The 14,983-nt window shown below is 40.6% G+C and overlaps 1 protein-coding gene across 2 annotated transcripts in view; it reads left to right on the top strand.

The window, feature by feature from the left end:
* The window catches only part of LOC128085740 (cytosolic phospholipase A2 epsilon-like), a 39,330-nt gene extending 26,303 nt beyond the window's left edge, over window positions 1-13,027 (top strand). For both annotated transcript variants that reach the window (XM_052693516.1, XM_052693514.1), the window contains 12 exons: window positions 12-107; window positions 861-898; window positions 1,984-2,119; window positions 3,137-3,273; window positions 3,655-3,880; window positions 4,890-5,004; window positions 5,423-5,560; window positions 7,326-7,433; window positions 8,372-8,560; window positions 9,444-9,610; window positions 10,139-10,325; window positions 12,275-13,027. In XM_052693516.1, the coding sequence (XP_052549476.1) occupies window positions 12-107; window positions 861-898; window positions 1,984-2,119; window positions 3,137-3,273; window positions 3,655-3,880; window positions 4,890-5,004; window positions 5,423-5,560; window positions 7,326-7,433; window positions 8,372-8,560; window positions 9,444-9,610; window positions 10,139-10,325; window positions 12,275-12,591 (1,854 nt within the window). In that variant the 3' untranslated portion in view covers window positions 12,592-13,027. The remainder of the gene's footprint in view (window positions 1-11; window positions 108-860; window positions 899-1,983; window positions 2,120-3,136; window positions 3,274-3,654; window positions 3,881-4,889; window positions 5,005-5,422; window positions 5,561-7,325; window positions 7,434-8,371; window positions 8,561-9,443; window positions 9,611-10,138; window positions 10,326-12,274) is intronic.
* Window positions 13,028-14,983: the final 1,956 nt, after the last annotated feature.

Raw genomic sequence — 14,983 nt, 5'->3', positions numbered from 1 at the left:
CTTCTTTTCAGTGTGCTTGTGTGACATGCAGAGAAAGGAGGAGCAGAAGCATCCCCCTGACTTTACCTCTGAAGTCGCTCCCTTCTGAGCAGGAAGCAGTCAGCAAGGTAATCAATCATCTGCCAACCATTGAGAATCCTTTGCAAACTTTCAATAATTCCTACTTGTTCTAAAGATGCAGATATCAAAGTCCCTCTGTCTTCATACAGAACTGATTCTGATTGTTTTCTAAACTCCCTTGCATCTAGTGTGACACATAATGAAGTAAATTGATTTGAGCAAAATAAATGAGAAAATCATGGGAGAAGAAAACGTCTGAGCTGCTGCTCATTCTCCTTATACGGTCATGTCCTTTACCAAGCTGGAAGTCACTGGATGCTACTAGGGCTACTAGGGTGAGGCTCAGCCCCCTTGGAGACAAACTGAGCTGCACGCACATGTGCATATGGAGTTCAGCCTCTTTGGCTTCCTCTTGCATCTCACGTTTTTGCATGAAATACTGCAGTTTGTTCTAGAACAGTGTTTCCTGATGAAGCCTTCCAGGGATGTAAACCACTGCAGCTCCTCTCTTCTTTGTTTGTGTAGCTAAGCAGTGTGTGAGCAATCTAATCTGGACTTCTTAACAGAGGGAAGATAAAGGCTATAGATGATAGTGTTGAAACCTTAACTTGTTAAATCAGCATACATCTCTGGGTAATAACAAAACACTGAGGAGACAGTCTATCTCCCAGTCTTAGTTTAACGAAGTCAAGAACTCTGTAGATGTAATGATGACCCAAAAGTACTATGCCCCTTTGAAAGTGAGGAAATCAGACTGTCTTAAAGTATCTATATTCATTACTGTACCTTTTGATTTTCAGTGCAGAAAATTTGGTTTGCTCTTCAAGACGAAAAAATGGTAAGAGATCTTAATTGTCTTAATAGAGTTATAGGATCTTTTAGGTTGAAAAAGACCTATAAGATCATCTGGATCACTACTGTCCACCACTAAACCACGTCCCTTTGCTTTTGGGTAATTGTCAGTTAATTTCCAATCCGTTTGATATTGTCTGTGTTTTAAGTACTAACTTGTCCTCTTTTTGGGCAATTAAATAAAATGGGCCTGCAACAACACGGAGTTTCACTGTGATTTTATGTAACAGAACTATATAATGAGTTAAGAAGAGTCAAGAGTTTTTATCTAGAACACATAATATTTTTTGTTGATATTTTACTGTGATCAGTATTATTCATCAAAAGGCCAATGTGAGCACTCACAGAAACCTCTAGCAATTATCACCAAAGGTAGACTTTCAACAAAACTTCATTTCAGAACTCAAAGAAACCAATTGTGTTTCCTCAAGCACAGACAAGGGAACAGGAAGGCCAAAGCCAGAGTATCTGATGACTTTAGGATATGAAAAAAAAAACTGACGTAATATAGGTACCTGCATAGATTTTAATCACTAAACAAAGGAATAAATTCACATTAACTTATTTTTAAACCAGGGAACCACGTTGTGTATTTTGAGCCATGGTTAAGGCTTTTGTAAGTTTTGGAGGATGTATCTGTGACATTTTGTAGGAGCTTCTCTACAAAGCCAACAACAGCAAACATTTGCAGCATACCTTCTGTTCATGATGTGAGGGTGCCTGTGGATGTTTGCACAACTTTTGAAGGTGCATTTAAAAGCCATCTTCAAAACCCTGCCCTCTGCAGGCTTTTGGCTTCATGTCTGAAAGGGAGCTGTCTTGTTACTTGCAGCTCTATCTAATTTCATGCATCTTCAGTGAGGAGTGGGCAAAAAAGATGGAAAAAAAATATCTCCCTAGTCCATACAAAGATGTAGTGTTGTTCTCTAGAAACAAACCTGAGCATTTCATCTTTTCCTGTTCTGCTTCGTGTGCATAATGGTCAAGATATGTCTATTTATGAAGTAGAAGCAATATAATTACTGAATGATGCTGTAAGCATGATGTAAGATACTTGACGCTGTGTTCCAGCCAGGAAGACCTCGATGTACGGCTGGGCTTTGACCTGTGTGCTCAGGAACAGGATTTCATTTGCAAAAGGAAGAAGGTTGTTGCGGCTGCTCTGAAGGACATTCTTCAGTTGGAGGAGGACTTGGAGGACGATGAGGTAGCTGAGACATAATTATTCTTTGCTTTCTTTGCAGCTGGATGTCAAAATATACATTTGTATTCATTTTTTCTTACTTTCAGGAAATCAGGAAGTTTAATGTGCTTACTATAGCTATAACATTTGTTATTCTACAGAATAAATGAGTACTCATAGGGAAGATTAATAAAATCCTCACAGAATTGAGTTAGAAAGGACCATGAAAGGTCACCTAACGCAGTTATCCTGCAGTGAACAGGGACGTCTACAGCTAGATCAGGGTAGAGTAAGTAAAGTATTCACAATGCAATACATACCAAGTATTGTGCTTACATACGAAGTAGGTTGGGTGCACATGGCTCCTCTTTCCCTCCAGAGTTGTAAAAGGGGATGGGGTCATTACTTTCTGGTCTCACTTGATCTGAATTGGTCAGTGCTCTCTTAAAATCATCAGTTACGATACATCTAGTATTGTCATGAAATACTTATGCAATAGTAGGGATAAGCTTTATCATGCTTAACATGAATAACAGATTGTTGTTACTCACAAAGAAATTGTGAGACAACACCCATGTTTTCTGGTCTGTTGCATCTGGTAAAAATCTGGTTCAGGTGGCAAGAGGTACCTTTTCATGCTCAATCATTATTTTTGGTTTTGCAATAGCACGCTGAAATTTTGACGTTTGAGATAGTGGATCTCATGTCCAATTGCACAGCTTCTTGGCAGAAAAAAGCAAAATCACAGAATGATTGAGGTTGGAAGGGACTTCTGGAGCCAACTGATCCAACCCCTTCTCAAGCAGGAACACCCAGAACAGGTTTCCCAGGGCTATGTTCATTTGGCTTTTGAAGATCTCTAGGAGAGAAACTCCATAATCTTTCTGGGAGTCTCTTATTCCTTCTGTGCCCCATTACAAATTCAGGTCTTTCTTGTCCTTGCAGACCACTGGTATGCAGCAGCTTTATTACTTTAGCAGTGTTGTAACACTCTCTTTTCTAATCAATGACGTATTTTGCACATATTTTGGGATTGAACAGGTACCTGTGGTGGCAATCATGACCACGGGTGGTGGAACCAGAGCTCTGACAGCCATGTACGCTCACCTTCTGAGCGTGCAGGAACTGAATGTCTTGGACTGTGTTTCCTACGTCACCGGTCTGTCTGGCACAACGTGGTAAGGCCAAGTTAAGCAAAGTTTTCATTTGTTTGCCGTAAATGATTTCTGTGAGTGACTCAGAGTTACAGTGGTGAGCTGCTAGTTGGAGCCTCATTTGAATATCTAGTGGTTACTACCTGCAACACCAGAAGCCATCATTGTTCATAGCATTTTTGGCCAGTGCTATTAAGAAAAGGCTTTCCTCTTCTGCTGTGGCTTTTTCTCATTTCCTTCAGTAGGTATTTGTTAGCATCTGGAGCTAAGGCAGTCCTGCTTAAAGATGTTTGTGGTACTGCATACATGTGTGTTTTGTTATGAAAATCAAGAGATGATACAAAAACCTCCACAATTTCCTAAAGCTCAGCTTGAGATTTCACACTGTGTTTCTTTCTTCTTTAGGACCATGGCAAACTTGTATGAAGATCCTGACTGGTCGCAGAAGAATCTTAAGAAAACACTCAATGATATCCGAAGGCATGTGCTTAAAAATAAATTCTTGGCTTGTTTTGCTCCAGACCGTCTGAAATACTACTTGAAAGAGTTATGCCAAAGGAAACAGGAAGGACATCAGATAAGTTTCACAGATCTGTGGGGACTCATCATTGAATCTATGTTCCATGACAAGGTATAACAGAAGGACTTTTCAGATTTGTATACTTAATGGATACAGTAGTGAGGGCAGAAGTAAATCAGAGTGGCTGAGATTGGAGTTTATCTGCAGTCCAACAACTCTGCCTGCGCAGCTATGGAGCAGGTTGTCCAGGATTGTGTCCGGTCAAGTTCTGAATACCTGTGTAGGTGGAGACTCCACAACCCCCTTAGGAAACCTGTTCCATTGTCTGGCCACACTTTTCTCAAGTGGCAGAAGGTTGGTTGGTTTTCAGATAAATGCCTCAAGAACATGCCTTGTCAGTATCATGTTCATGTGTTTGCTGACTGTATTATGCAGACATTAACGTCACACCTGGGACAGATAGGGTGGGAATAAAAATAAATAATAGAAAACTTCTAGTATGAACAATTTAATTAACAACGGAATTAATGTGTAAATACTAAAGTGAAAATCCTACTGTTCTTTTCAAAAAGAACTACACAGTGTGAGAAGGCAAAGAAAAAGCACAGCTTCCACTGAAGCTTTGCCACCACTCCCAAACCATCCTCTATCTTTCTTAACCATGTCAGATGCTCCACAGCAGAAGCATAAAGGGACAAGCCACGCTGACTATTAATTCTGTCTGGGCTTTGGCATAGACCCGAAGAAAGGAGGATCTTCTGAGATGCTAAAGACAGAGATTACTCTTCCTGAATGAAATATTTAATGCCAAAAGCGTTTTTCAAATATTTCCAGACTTATTTTTCTTTTAAGATAATGTAAATAACCTTCAAAATCTCAGTTTTTTTCGTCATGTGAACTTAGACCATATATATAGACAGTCCTTATCATGAGGACTGTTTGTGTGCTATAGTGCTGAGATGGAGGAGGGTCAGAGAGAGGAATCAGAGCATCTCCCTATATTAAAGTAGTGGGGAACCTCGTAGTTAGTCTGGGACGCTCTTTGTTGTCAGGTTTAGATGAAGGTGAGAAGCTCTTCGTGTCATCTCCCTGTCCTCAGCTACTTCTTTCTTCAAAACAGGAGGACACCCAGAAGCTCACAGATCAGCAGCAGGCACTAAACCGTGGTCAGAATCCCCTGCCCATCTACCTCTCCCTCAATGTGAAGGATAAAATCAGCGACCAGGATTTTAGAGGTAATCATACTTCTGAACTGCTTTTAACTTTTAATCCCATAAAGGAGTCCATTTAGGTTCAACTAGATAAATCAATTAAGTGCACAAATCCCCTTAGGGACCAATTCACCTAGAAGTAGATTTTTAATAGTTAGATCTTTGAAGTCCTCAGTATATGGATGATAGAGAGCATTATCCTGAAATTACCTGCTCAGCATGTCAGTAGAAAGTGCCATAAAACCTGAAGTTTGCAGACACATTTAGATGTAAGGGGGCAGTTCACTCTTTCTGTTCACACTGCGAAATACACAGTGAATAAAATAGCTGTCTGCTGTAACCAGAACCAGACTGCCTTAAATTGGCTAATATCATATGTTTTATTCAACTAATTTGAGCCTCTGCTGCTTGTAATCAACCTGTTGTGTGCTTTTCTTTTCAGAATGGGTGGAATTCACTCCTTATGAGGTAGGATTCCTGAAATATGGTGCCTATATTCGTGCAGAAGATTTTGGCAGTGAGTTCTTCATGGGTCGTCTGATGAAGAAAATCCCAGAATCCAGAATCTGCTTTTTGGAAGGTAACTTTTTGACCTGGGTAAATGTGATGTAATACAATCCATCCTGGGCAAACCCTTCTTCTGAAATGAGTCATTTATCACATTTTTATCTACCAGAAGAATTTGTTAAAACATAAGAATTCATAACAGGTCACCACCTGGAGGACTCTTTATTTTCTCTGAAACATTGTTCAATAGAACAGATTTATTTGACTTCATATATGTTTATGCTTACTGACATGAGACCTTTGTATTATTTACATACCTTTGCCAGCAACAGAACTTGTCTAATATCATAGGTAATTTAAATTAGCAATCTGTTTTTAGCTTAAGACTCTGCAGTAAAGCCTTTTCTCTAAAATGTTACTGCTGCAGCAAAAACTGATCAGTCCTCCAGGACACTTCCATTTTGGATTGTAAATAGATCTTAGTAGCTACTTTTTTTTTTTTCCCTTTCTTGCACAAGAACACTCAAATCTCTAAGAAATGCTTTTTTCCCTTTGCGAAAGCAATCTCTTGCCTCATTGTTCTTCCAACTTCCAGCAATTGCACAAAGGAAGTTTCAGGGGTGTTTGGAGAAGTTAAGATTTTTTTGCCTGTGTGGAGATTTCACTGTAGCTCATGAGGAGGCACAAGGAAGCAGTTTGATGTCAGAACATCCTCTTGCCTGCAGATATCCAACAGAGTGCCTGCATGTCCTCTTTCATGGCCAGAAATGTCATCAGGTCACCAGCACCCATCCTACACCTCTTTCCTTGGCATTCTCCACTTCTTCAGAGCAATGCTGGGACACTTCTGTCTCTGTTTCCAGCCACTGACCCAGAGTCCCCTTATTCAGTGTTACTTATTTCAGTGACACAGTTATTCCAAAGGTTTTCTGCAAATGAAGCAAACTGCTTGGCACCTCAGCCCCTAAACAGAGCAGGGACTGACCGTGTAGGTCCTTGTAGCTCCTTCCTACACAGCAGAACCTTTTCTACACAAAGGGTCAAGGCCATGGCCAAGCTGCCTGCGTGCAGCCCTTTCCATCCTTCACTCAGTTTCTCCCAAAAATTCCAGGTTTAGTTCTGCAGTTTGGAGGGTATAGCAAGGCACTGCTGCAAATACAGTATATGCAACTACAACAGGGAGTGGTGTTTTCTTACCCTGAAAGATTGCAGATAGGTGGCAGTCTGGGTTGCCATTACATTCGCTCTTTGATTTATTCCTTTTTTTTTTTTTTTTTAAACCATTTAATGTATGTTGATGGATGGAAAAACTGAAAAATATAGTTCAGATATACCCAGAAGACAAATAAAAAAAATTTATGCTCTTAGAATTCCTACTTCCAAAAGCTGTAAGTCAGTCTTCTCATTCTGATTCTTAAATATTTCCTGGCAGTCCTGTGTGACAGTTTTGTACCTGTAACAGGGCTATGTGCTGTTAAATAAATAAAGCCTTTAGAACTACAAATACTGGGAACTTGAGAACAGGAAATGTTGAGGGCAGCTGGAAAATACTAAATTTACTTGACAAGATGATATTTGCAACATTACAAAAATGTATATTTTAGCAGATAGATCGAAAATAGTGCCAGCTCTGCTCATACATACTGATAAATCAAATTCTTTATATACATTGTGGATTCATATACTGATTCATAACGATGATTCCTTTTGTTTACCCACGAAAGTAATGTAATGAATAGTTTGCAGGAGAATGAAGGAAATAATGAAGGTCATTGTAAATGAAAATGCTTCCAGATCTTTACTGGTTTCCTCTCTGCCAAATATATCCTATGCCATAGGGATCTGGAGTAGTGTATTTTCCCTGAATCTTTTGGATGCTTGGTACATATCTGTTCATTCCGAAGACTTCTGGCACAAGTGGACCCGAGACAAAATTACTGACATTGGTGAGTTATTTCTATTCCATAATGTTTCTTCCTTCTTCTTTCTTCTTTCTTCTTTCTTCTTTCTTCTTTCTTCTTTCTTCTTTCTTCTTTCTTCTTTCTTCTTTCTTCTTTCTTCTTTCTTCTTTCTTCTTTCTTCTTTCTTCTTTCTTCTTTCTTCTTTCTTCTTTCCTTTATGTTCCTGTACAGTAGGAGTGACTGGAGACCTCCTCTGCAATCCATTTGCTTCCAATTCTTCTCTTGGAAATTTGACTGTGGCAAGAAGCTCCACTGAAAGAAAAGAAAGAATGATCTTTTCCTCTATGGATCCCACAAAACTCAAACTCAAGTACTATTGCAGGCCTAATCATAAGGATGAGATTTGCAATACCCACCAACAAGTTAACACCCACAGGGTGGGATTTCAGGAGGAAACATACAACGCAGACATACTACAAACTGAAAAATGAAAGAGAAATGTGGCAAAAATGATTTATTTTCTTGTATTTGTAAGGGGTTAGTTTCTGATTGTTTAAATAAGGAGTTTGCTAGTAAAGAACAATTTTGTATTCTCCCCTCTTCTTCCCCCTCCCCTTTTTTTTTTTTTTTTTTTTTGCATAGTGGTGAGATATTAATGTGAAGTAGCACAGGAAGACGGGGCAAGTGCAGGATGTTGTAATAGGTAAAATCGAAGAAAAACAAAAGAAAGAGATGGATTCATACATGGTGAAGTACAGTACAAGCCAGGCTTTTACTACTATCAGCTGAGAAGCTGAGAAGAAACGAATTTTTCAAAGCTTCAATGAAAACTGAGATTTGTGGTACGAAAAAGAGCAAGAAGTCAACGTTTTCCCAAACATGTTAAGACAAATTATGACTGTAGTGACATGTGTATGACATGTGTGACACTGTGTATGACAACAGTGCTATCACATAAAAGACTGTTAACCTTTCCTTTACAGATGATGAAACCCTGCTCCCTAAAAGACCGAATGAGCTGGAAACTCGAGTGGTTTGTCCCACCGACAGCTTTTCAGACATCTTCCGAGATGTTGTCACATTACGTCCAGCAGCTTCAGAAATCCCTAACTTCCTAAAAGGCCTCCAGATGAACAACAACTACCTAGAGAGCGAATTTTCTAAATGGAAAGGTATGGTAATAGCATCCCACTTTTATGTATATTTTAAACCATCCTTTTTAAAAGCATGCAATGCTGAGTGGGTTGTTAAGCTGACTGCCTTTTAGTTCTGTTCCCATTCTCTGATAATATTTGAAACTGTTGCCAAAAGGTAAAATTACTCAGTAGAAGAAGCTTCAAAAGTAAGTTCCTAAGAAATTTCTGAAGCCTAGCAAGTAATCAATCAGTGTACACCTGCTGGTGTGCCAGCCAGCCAGCCCACACTCTTGTGGCAGGGGATTCATGCCATCATATGCTGTCTCTTGCCTGGATAGTACTCAAGAGGTGTGGTTTGGAGCCCTGTTTCATCTTACCTTCTCACTTGTAATAAAGATAGGATGTTCATAACAGTGTTCCTTCTTGCACCAGCTGGGAGCTTGTACTCAGTCTGTATCAGATCTTCCATGTTCTGTAAGGAGCTATGGCTGTCTACCTTAATACCTTTGTGCCTGTTCTCACTGCATGCCCAGCACTGAGCACATTCAATCTTTATTTTGTTGAGACAGTGAGTTGCAATTTTAATTTTTCCCCTATTGAAAAAAATTGGCCCGATCAGAGTTGTGAACAAGACTAGGGGATGGAATTAACACTATTTTCCTGAACCTCAAGTTAACATCTCAGAGAAAAGGAAAAGAAACTGCAAAGTAAATAGTGGAAAGAGGAACCCAGAAATGACTAAGCTGTAGCTATCAACTACACAGGTAGGCCTGAAACCACCCAAAAAAAGCTGAATTCTCTCTCTCTCTCTCTCTCTCTTTTTTTTTTTTTTTTTTTTTTTAATAATTGACTTTCCTGAAAATGCCAGAGCATCTCTTGCACTGAGCACCCCCCTGAAAAACAAATCCTTCTTTTCTAGACTGCGAGCTTGACTCTCAGCCCAACCACCTGACTGGAGCAGCAGACTACCTCATCTTGATCGATACTGCATTTGTTTTTGCCACCAGTTACCCACCACTCATGAGACCAGAAAGGAAAGTGGATGTCATTTTGCATTTCAATTACAGTTCAGGTTCCCAGACCAGGGTGAGTATTATACATTCCTCTATAATGACCTCTCTGCTTCATCATTCACTTCGCAGAATGGCCAATCCTCTGCTCATAGAACACTTTTTTTTTCAATATTTAGACAGCAGTAAGAAGCTAACAGTTTACCAGGGTCACATGTATTCATTGAGCACTATGCTGTTATCAGTAAAATAAGCATTTAGGAAACTGATCCCGCTCATTTTATGTGTGAATGTGTTTCACTTGATCTGAAGGCAGTTAGATGTAGAACCCATACAGCTGAAAATGCTTAAAAACTTAGTTGTGACTCTGTAATGCAGACTCTGCAGAGCTATGTGTGACTCAGACCACCTGCTACCTGGCCTTCCAGAGCTGGGCTCCACTGGCTGCCTACAACACCTTAATTGGATACATGCCGTAATCTGTCAGAACTTGGCCCTAACCCCACAAGCCTTCCTGGTAAAGCTGGAGTTTGGTCAAATTCAAAATATCTCTGCTATGTTCTGATGCTTTATTTCATTTTCTTTTCATATGATGGCAAACTAGCCTCTGAAAGAAGCCTCTGAGTACTTTGCAAAACAAGGAATTCCTTTCCCTAAGGAGGTGCCAGATGATCAGGAAACACCACATCTGAAGGAATGCTACATTGTTGGTGAAAAGGAGAGTCCAGAAACCCCTATTGTAATATTCTTCCCTCTGGTAAATGATACCTTCAGGGAATACAAAGCACCTGGTAAGTTTATAGTCACCAACCACATTGTCAGAGGCAGCCTTTTACTTTGTCTTTGCTACTGTACAATATCTGTTATTCAGACCACCCTGTAAACACTTGTAGGCTCAAATTCCCTCTTCTTACATCTGAACCGTACCAAAGAGATGAAAATACATAAATTTTCCTCAAAAGTACAGCAGCAGCTGAGATCAGCCTTAAACAAAAATGCCCTTCTTCAAAATTTGTTTATTTATTTTGGCTTTTCATAGGTAGGTTCTGGAATTAAACAACGAAAAGTGTATTCTGTTTATCTGCAATGGCAGAAATTAGCAGGGCTATTTCCTCTCATAGTTCTCCTCCTTGCCTCTTATGGAACGCCCTTGGGAATCTGAAGGATTTCATTGTTTAAAATCATTTTCAGGCTTGTAGTTAATGTAGATAACCTTGAAAACAAAAGTGTGAATTGGTGAAGTGATGAAAATTATAGCTGAGGCACACAGTCAGTTGCTATGCACTTCAGTGGGCCCTATTTTAAAACTTTAAGGAATTTTAAGAGCAACATTGCCAGTCGTTTCAAAACAGATGAATCTTGACAGAGCTCTATTCTACCTCTGATAGTGTCAAAAGTCTTGGTTACTGCTTCTGATTCTAACTAGAATCCCTACTTCATGCTATGAGATCAGTTTTTAATCACTTCAAAGCCCCACAGTGTACTGAAAACCAAAAGTCCTGAGGTGGTATAGGTGCATGAAATGTAATAACAAAACATCCAGTAACTACTGCCCCAAATGTATTCTTGAGATCAACCTTTTTCTGACTCACAGGTGACATATGAAGGCAGAAAAAAAATAAATGATGTGTACTTGACACTTTCGATACCCAAGAATTTGTTGAGATTTGTGATTCCAGGATAAGCCTTGGATGTTTTTCCCAAGTACCAACAACACGCTGTGGAGGTTCCTATAAATGTCTGCTCTCTGATAGCCTGCAAATCAAGTTCTGAAATAGCTTTCTGTTATTTAATTCATTTAGCAAGTTAATAGAATTTGTCTGCAGATCATCATATATGATGAATCTAATATTTCCAGAGACTACACTTGTGGGACTACTTGCCTGGTTGTTTTCCTTGGGTCTGTGATGTATATGCTGATTATGCTGGGATGATGAATTGGGCTTGAAAGGTTCTGTCAGTATCTCAGCCAAATCTCAGGAAACATTAAGTCCAGCATAGCAACTGACATTACATAAAGCTTGTAGTTTTTATAGCAGCAGGTAGCTTGAAGAAATTACAGAAAATATCTATGCCATTTGCTGCTGGGCTGTGTTCCGATCATGGCTCTGTGAAGTCTCTGAGTTCAGACAAGAGGATGTCACTTTTGAGGTCTGCTTTCTGTATCTCTTAAAAATTCATTCCAGCATGCAACAAGAGTTGATGAGCAGATTATGCAGAGCCAAGGGAGAGCTGAGGTTGCTGAAAAGGCAGCTCTGCATCTGGAAAGCTTGAATCACTGAGATGTCTGGATTTTCAGCAGTCTATTCTGGAGATACAGCAGTGAGGGATGTAAAATACGGAGGGCAAGAAGGAACAGAAACTGGCTGTTTCTGGCATCAAAAGCTCACTGCCTGGAAAAAAACTGCTGTAGTAAAATCCTGGCTGTGGTTACTTGCTCTGGGAGACAGGAAAGAAAGAGGGAAAGAGTAGACATGATTCACTTGCCACCTTAGCTGGAAATAGAAGGTGCTGCTGCAATGACCAGGACACGGCAGCAAAGTGAGGGCTGGGGAGCATCAGCACCAAGCATGGCTTGGTGACCTGGCTGCCACCTTGCCCCAGCAGTAAAATTATCCCAGCAATAAAAGGCCTCTGAAGGGAAATCTTTGGGTTGTAATCAACTATGGGTGCATGCCTGAGAGATGCCTGACCCTAATGGCTGTTCTGCTGATTAACCAAGTCACTGTTTGTCCCTTAGGGGTGAGACGTAGTCCCTCAGAGATGGCAGAGGGTGATGTTGATGTTACCAATAGCTGTGGTCCATACTACATAAACAACCTGAGTTATTCAGAGAAAGATTTTGACAAACTGGTGAACCTAAGCTACTACAACGTCCAGAATAATAAAGACTTGATTCTTCAGGCCTTGCGTGCAGCAGTGGAACGGAAAAAGCAGCAAAAGAAACAGCAACCACTGCAAAAACCACCACCTCCTGGTGATGATGACATGGGTGTGCCCAACAGAGAGGTGTCCCAGCATCTGCCCACCTGCTCAACAGTAGGGAAAATGAAATAAAACATCCACAAGCACTGCTAATTAAACAAAACAAAACAAAACAAAAAAAAAACAAAAACAAAAAAAAAGAAGAAGAAGAAGAAGAAGAAAGGAACTTGCCTAGGTAGTGAAAAGCTGAAGAATGCTGAAAACACTTTGTTATCGGAAGTGCTGCAGCCTGTCTGTCAGTGAAGGATGTAAACACACAAGGCTGAGCTCTTCCTTAATGAATTAATGTCCTTCCCTTGCTGACAAGCCCTGGAGTAGAGCTGGGTGCAAGGTGCTGTGCTCCTGCTTGCAGAAGTGACCCTTCAGGCCAAGGCTGCGTTTTATGGACATGAGGGCATGAGGAAGCTGACACTGGCTGCTGATTTTCTACCTGCATTGTAATAAGAGAGGTGCGTAAGTCTGGAACTGCAACAGAGAACAAAATCCATTGTTTCTAAATCAAAACCTATTTGGGAGCTATGAATTCTTTATGTGAATGTAAATAAATATTAAACTTTATACAAGAAAATACTTTTTTTCAAGTCAGAGTAATAGGAAATAAATATTTTTTGCAGCAAATACATGTTATAGAAATTTCTTCTAGGAGCCTCTTCCTCTACTAGCAAGCCAACTTAAACATGAGATGCAGACTTACTTCAGACCTGGGTGTGAAGTGTCCCAGGAGCCTGACACCATTTAAATTCCATTTACAGCTCTGCTCTATGAGAATTGATTTACACTAGTTTATTTAGTTAAATCACATTTAAGTATTAATGCTTCATGTTGAAGGCTTACAAATGCAAAGATTTTTGAGACTATTACATTTGAAAAGAAAGGAGAAAGAGAGGTACAGCAGCTCTAAAATTCTTAATGTCGCTCATTTGCATGTGACTTTTTAACCTGTTGCTGAGTAGTCCAGCAGAAGTTAGCTTCTCTGATATGAGCAGTCCATTTTCCTGATATAGATAAGCATTTTCATAGCACTTGGATAAGGTGCTTCATGGGAGCCTCACTGGAACTCTGTAAAATGCTGGGCACCATGGTGGGAAGTAAGAATCAGGCTCTGCTGGGGTATAGAGAAGGACATTCTTCTGTGTGGATGATCTGGGAGCTTAAAGTTATCTGCAGAAGAGAACAGTAGCTGTTTGTAAGACTCATTTATAATACGCAGGAGTAGATTGGAGACAAGTATATAGAAGACAGCAAAAGAGAGAAGAGCAGTTCATTTGATTACTGAGTGAAACAGCTTAAAGCATCTCTGATGCTTAGTCTGGAGAAGAGGATGCTTAGAGAAAACTTTATCACTCTCTACAACTGCCTGAAAGGAGGCTGTGGTAAGGAGGTGATCAGCCTTTTCTCCCAGGTAACAGTGACAGGATGAGAGGGAATGGCCCTAAGTTGCACCAGGGGAGGTTTAGGTTGGATATTAGGAAGAATTTCTTCTCAGAAAGAGAAGTTGAGGCATTGGAACTGGCTGCCCAGGGAGATGGTGGAGACACTGTCCCTGGAGGTGCTCAAGAACACTGTGGAAGTGGCTCTGAGGGAGGTGGACATGGTGGGGATGGGCTGACAGCTGGACAAGATGACCTTAATGATTCTGATTCTATGATGGCTAAATGAGAGGTATGAGTTTCTAATTGCTGAAGCACTGTACTGCTTTTGTGTTCAACACTGAACTTAGTTTGAGTGCTGTGGTTTGACAGGTGGATCCCCAGTCTTTGATTATTCTTTTTCTAAAGTAAGTTTAGCTTCTATTCAGTGTTACTGGCATATATCCACAGGCCTGCAGGCTCTCAGTATGCTTCCTATAGGCTTCCCTGCCCATCGGTTCTCCTGTAGTATGTTTCAGCAAGAGACTGTGGGCCAGAAATGGAAGCCTTACAAATGCCTTTGCTCTCAAGGTCAGGGTCTCTTCCCAGCTGAAACACAGGGATGTAAAAATGTTTATCACTGGGGTCAGCACATCCTCACCTTCTGGAGCATGCTGCAGAGCCTGCACAGCTCTTGTGTGCTGAGGGTTACATCCCATGGAAATCAGAGTGTGTGTGCTGGTGCCCCTCACAGTATGGGTGCAGCCAGAGGGCACAGCCAGACCTGAGAATCTGGAAGCACTCCCAGTTACCCACATATGGTCGGAGCTTTATTGTCTGAAGGGCAAACTGTCCTGCTGACAGCAGGAAGCATGCAGGCAGGAAGTCTGAAGACAAGCAGAGCTAGGTGTTTGAGAGCAAGCACTGCCTTGCCCTTCCTGCTGCCTTCCAGCCGCCACGAAGGGGTCATGAAGAACAATGGGCACTTTACCCCACTTCACAAAGCACAGAGTGGGACTGAAATAATAACTCATAACTCTGAGTTCTCTATATTCAGCAAGAACACAAGGGAGAATGACAAGGATGGCTAAAGAGGTGGAACAGCTTCCACAGAA

The sequence above is a fragment of the Tympanuchus pallidicinctus genome, unplaced genomic scaffold (genome assembly GCF_026119805.1).
Source record: "Tympanuchus pallidicinctus isolate F22 unplaced genomic scaffold, pur_lepc_1.0 scaffold3, whole genome shotgun sequence".
Taxonomy (NCBI): domain Eukaryota; kingdom Metazoa; phylum Chordata; class Aves; order Galliformes; family Phasianidae; genus Tympanuchus; species Tympanuchus pallidicinctus.
Note: the sequence above shows the minus strand (reverse complement) of the source record. Positions and strands in the feature narration are given on the sequence as shown.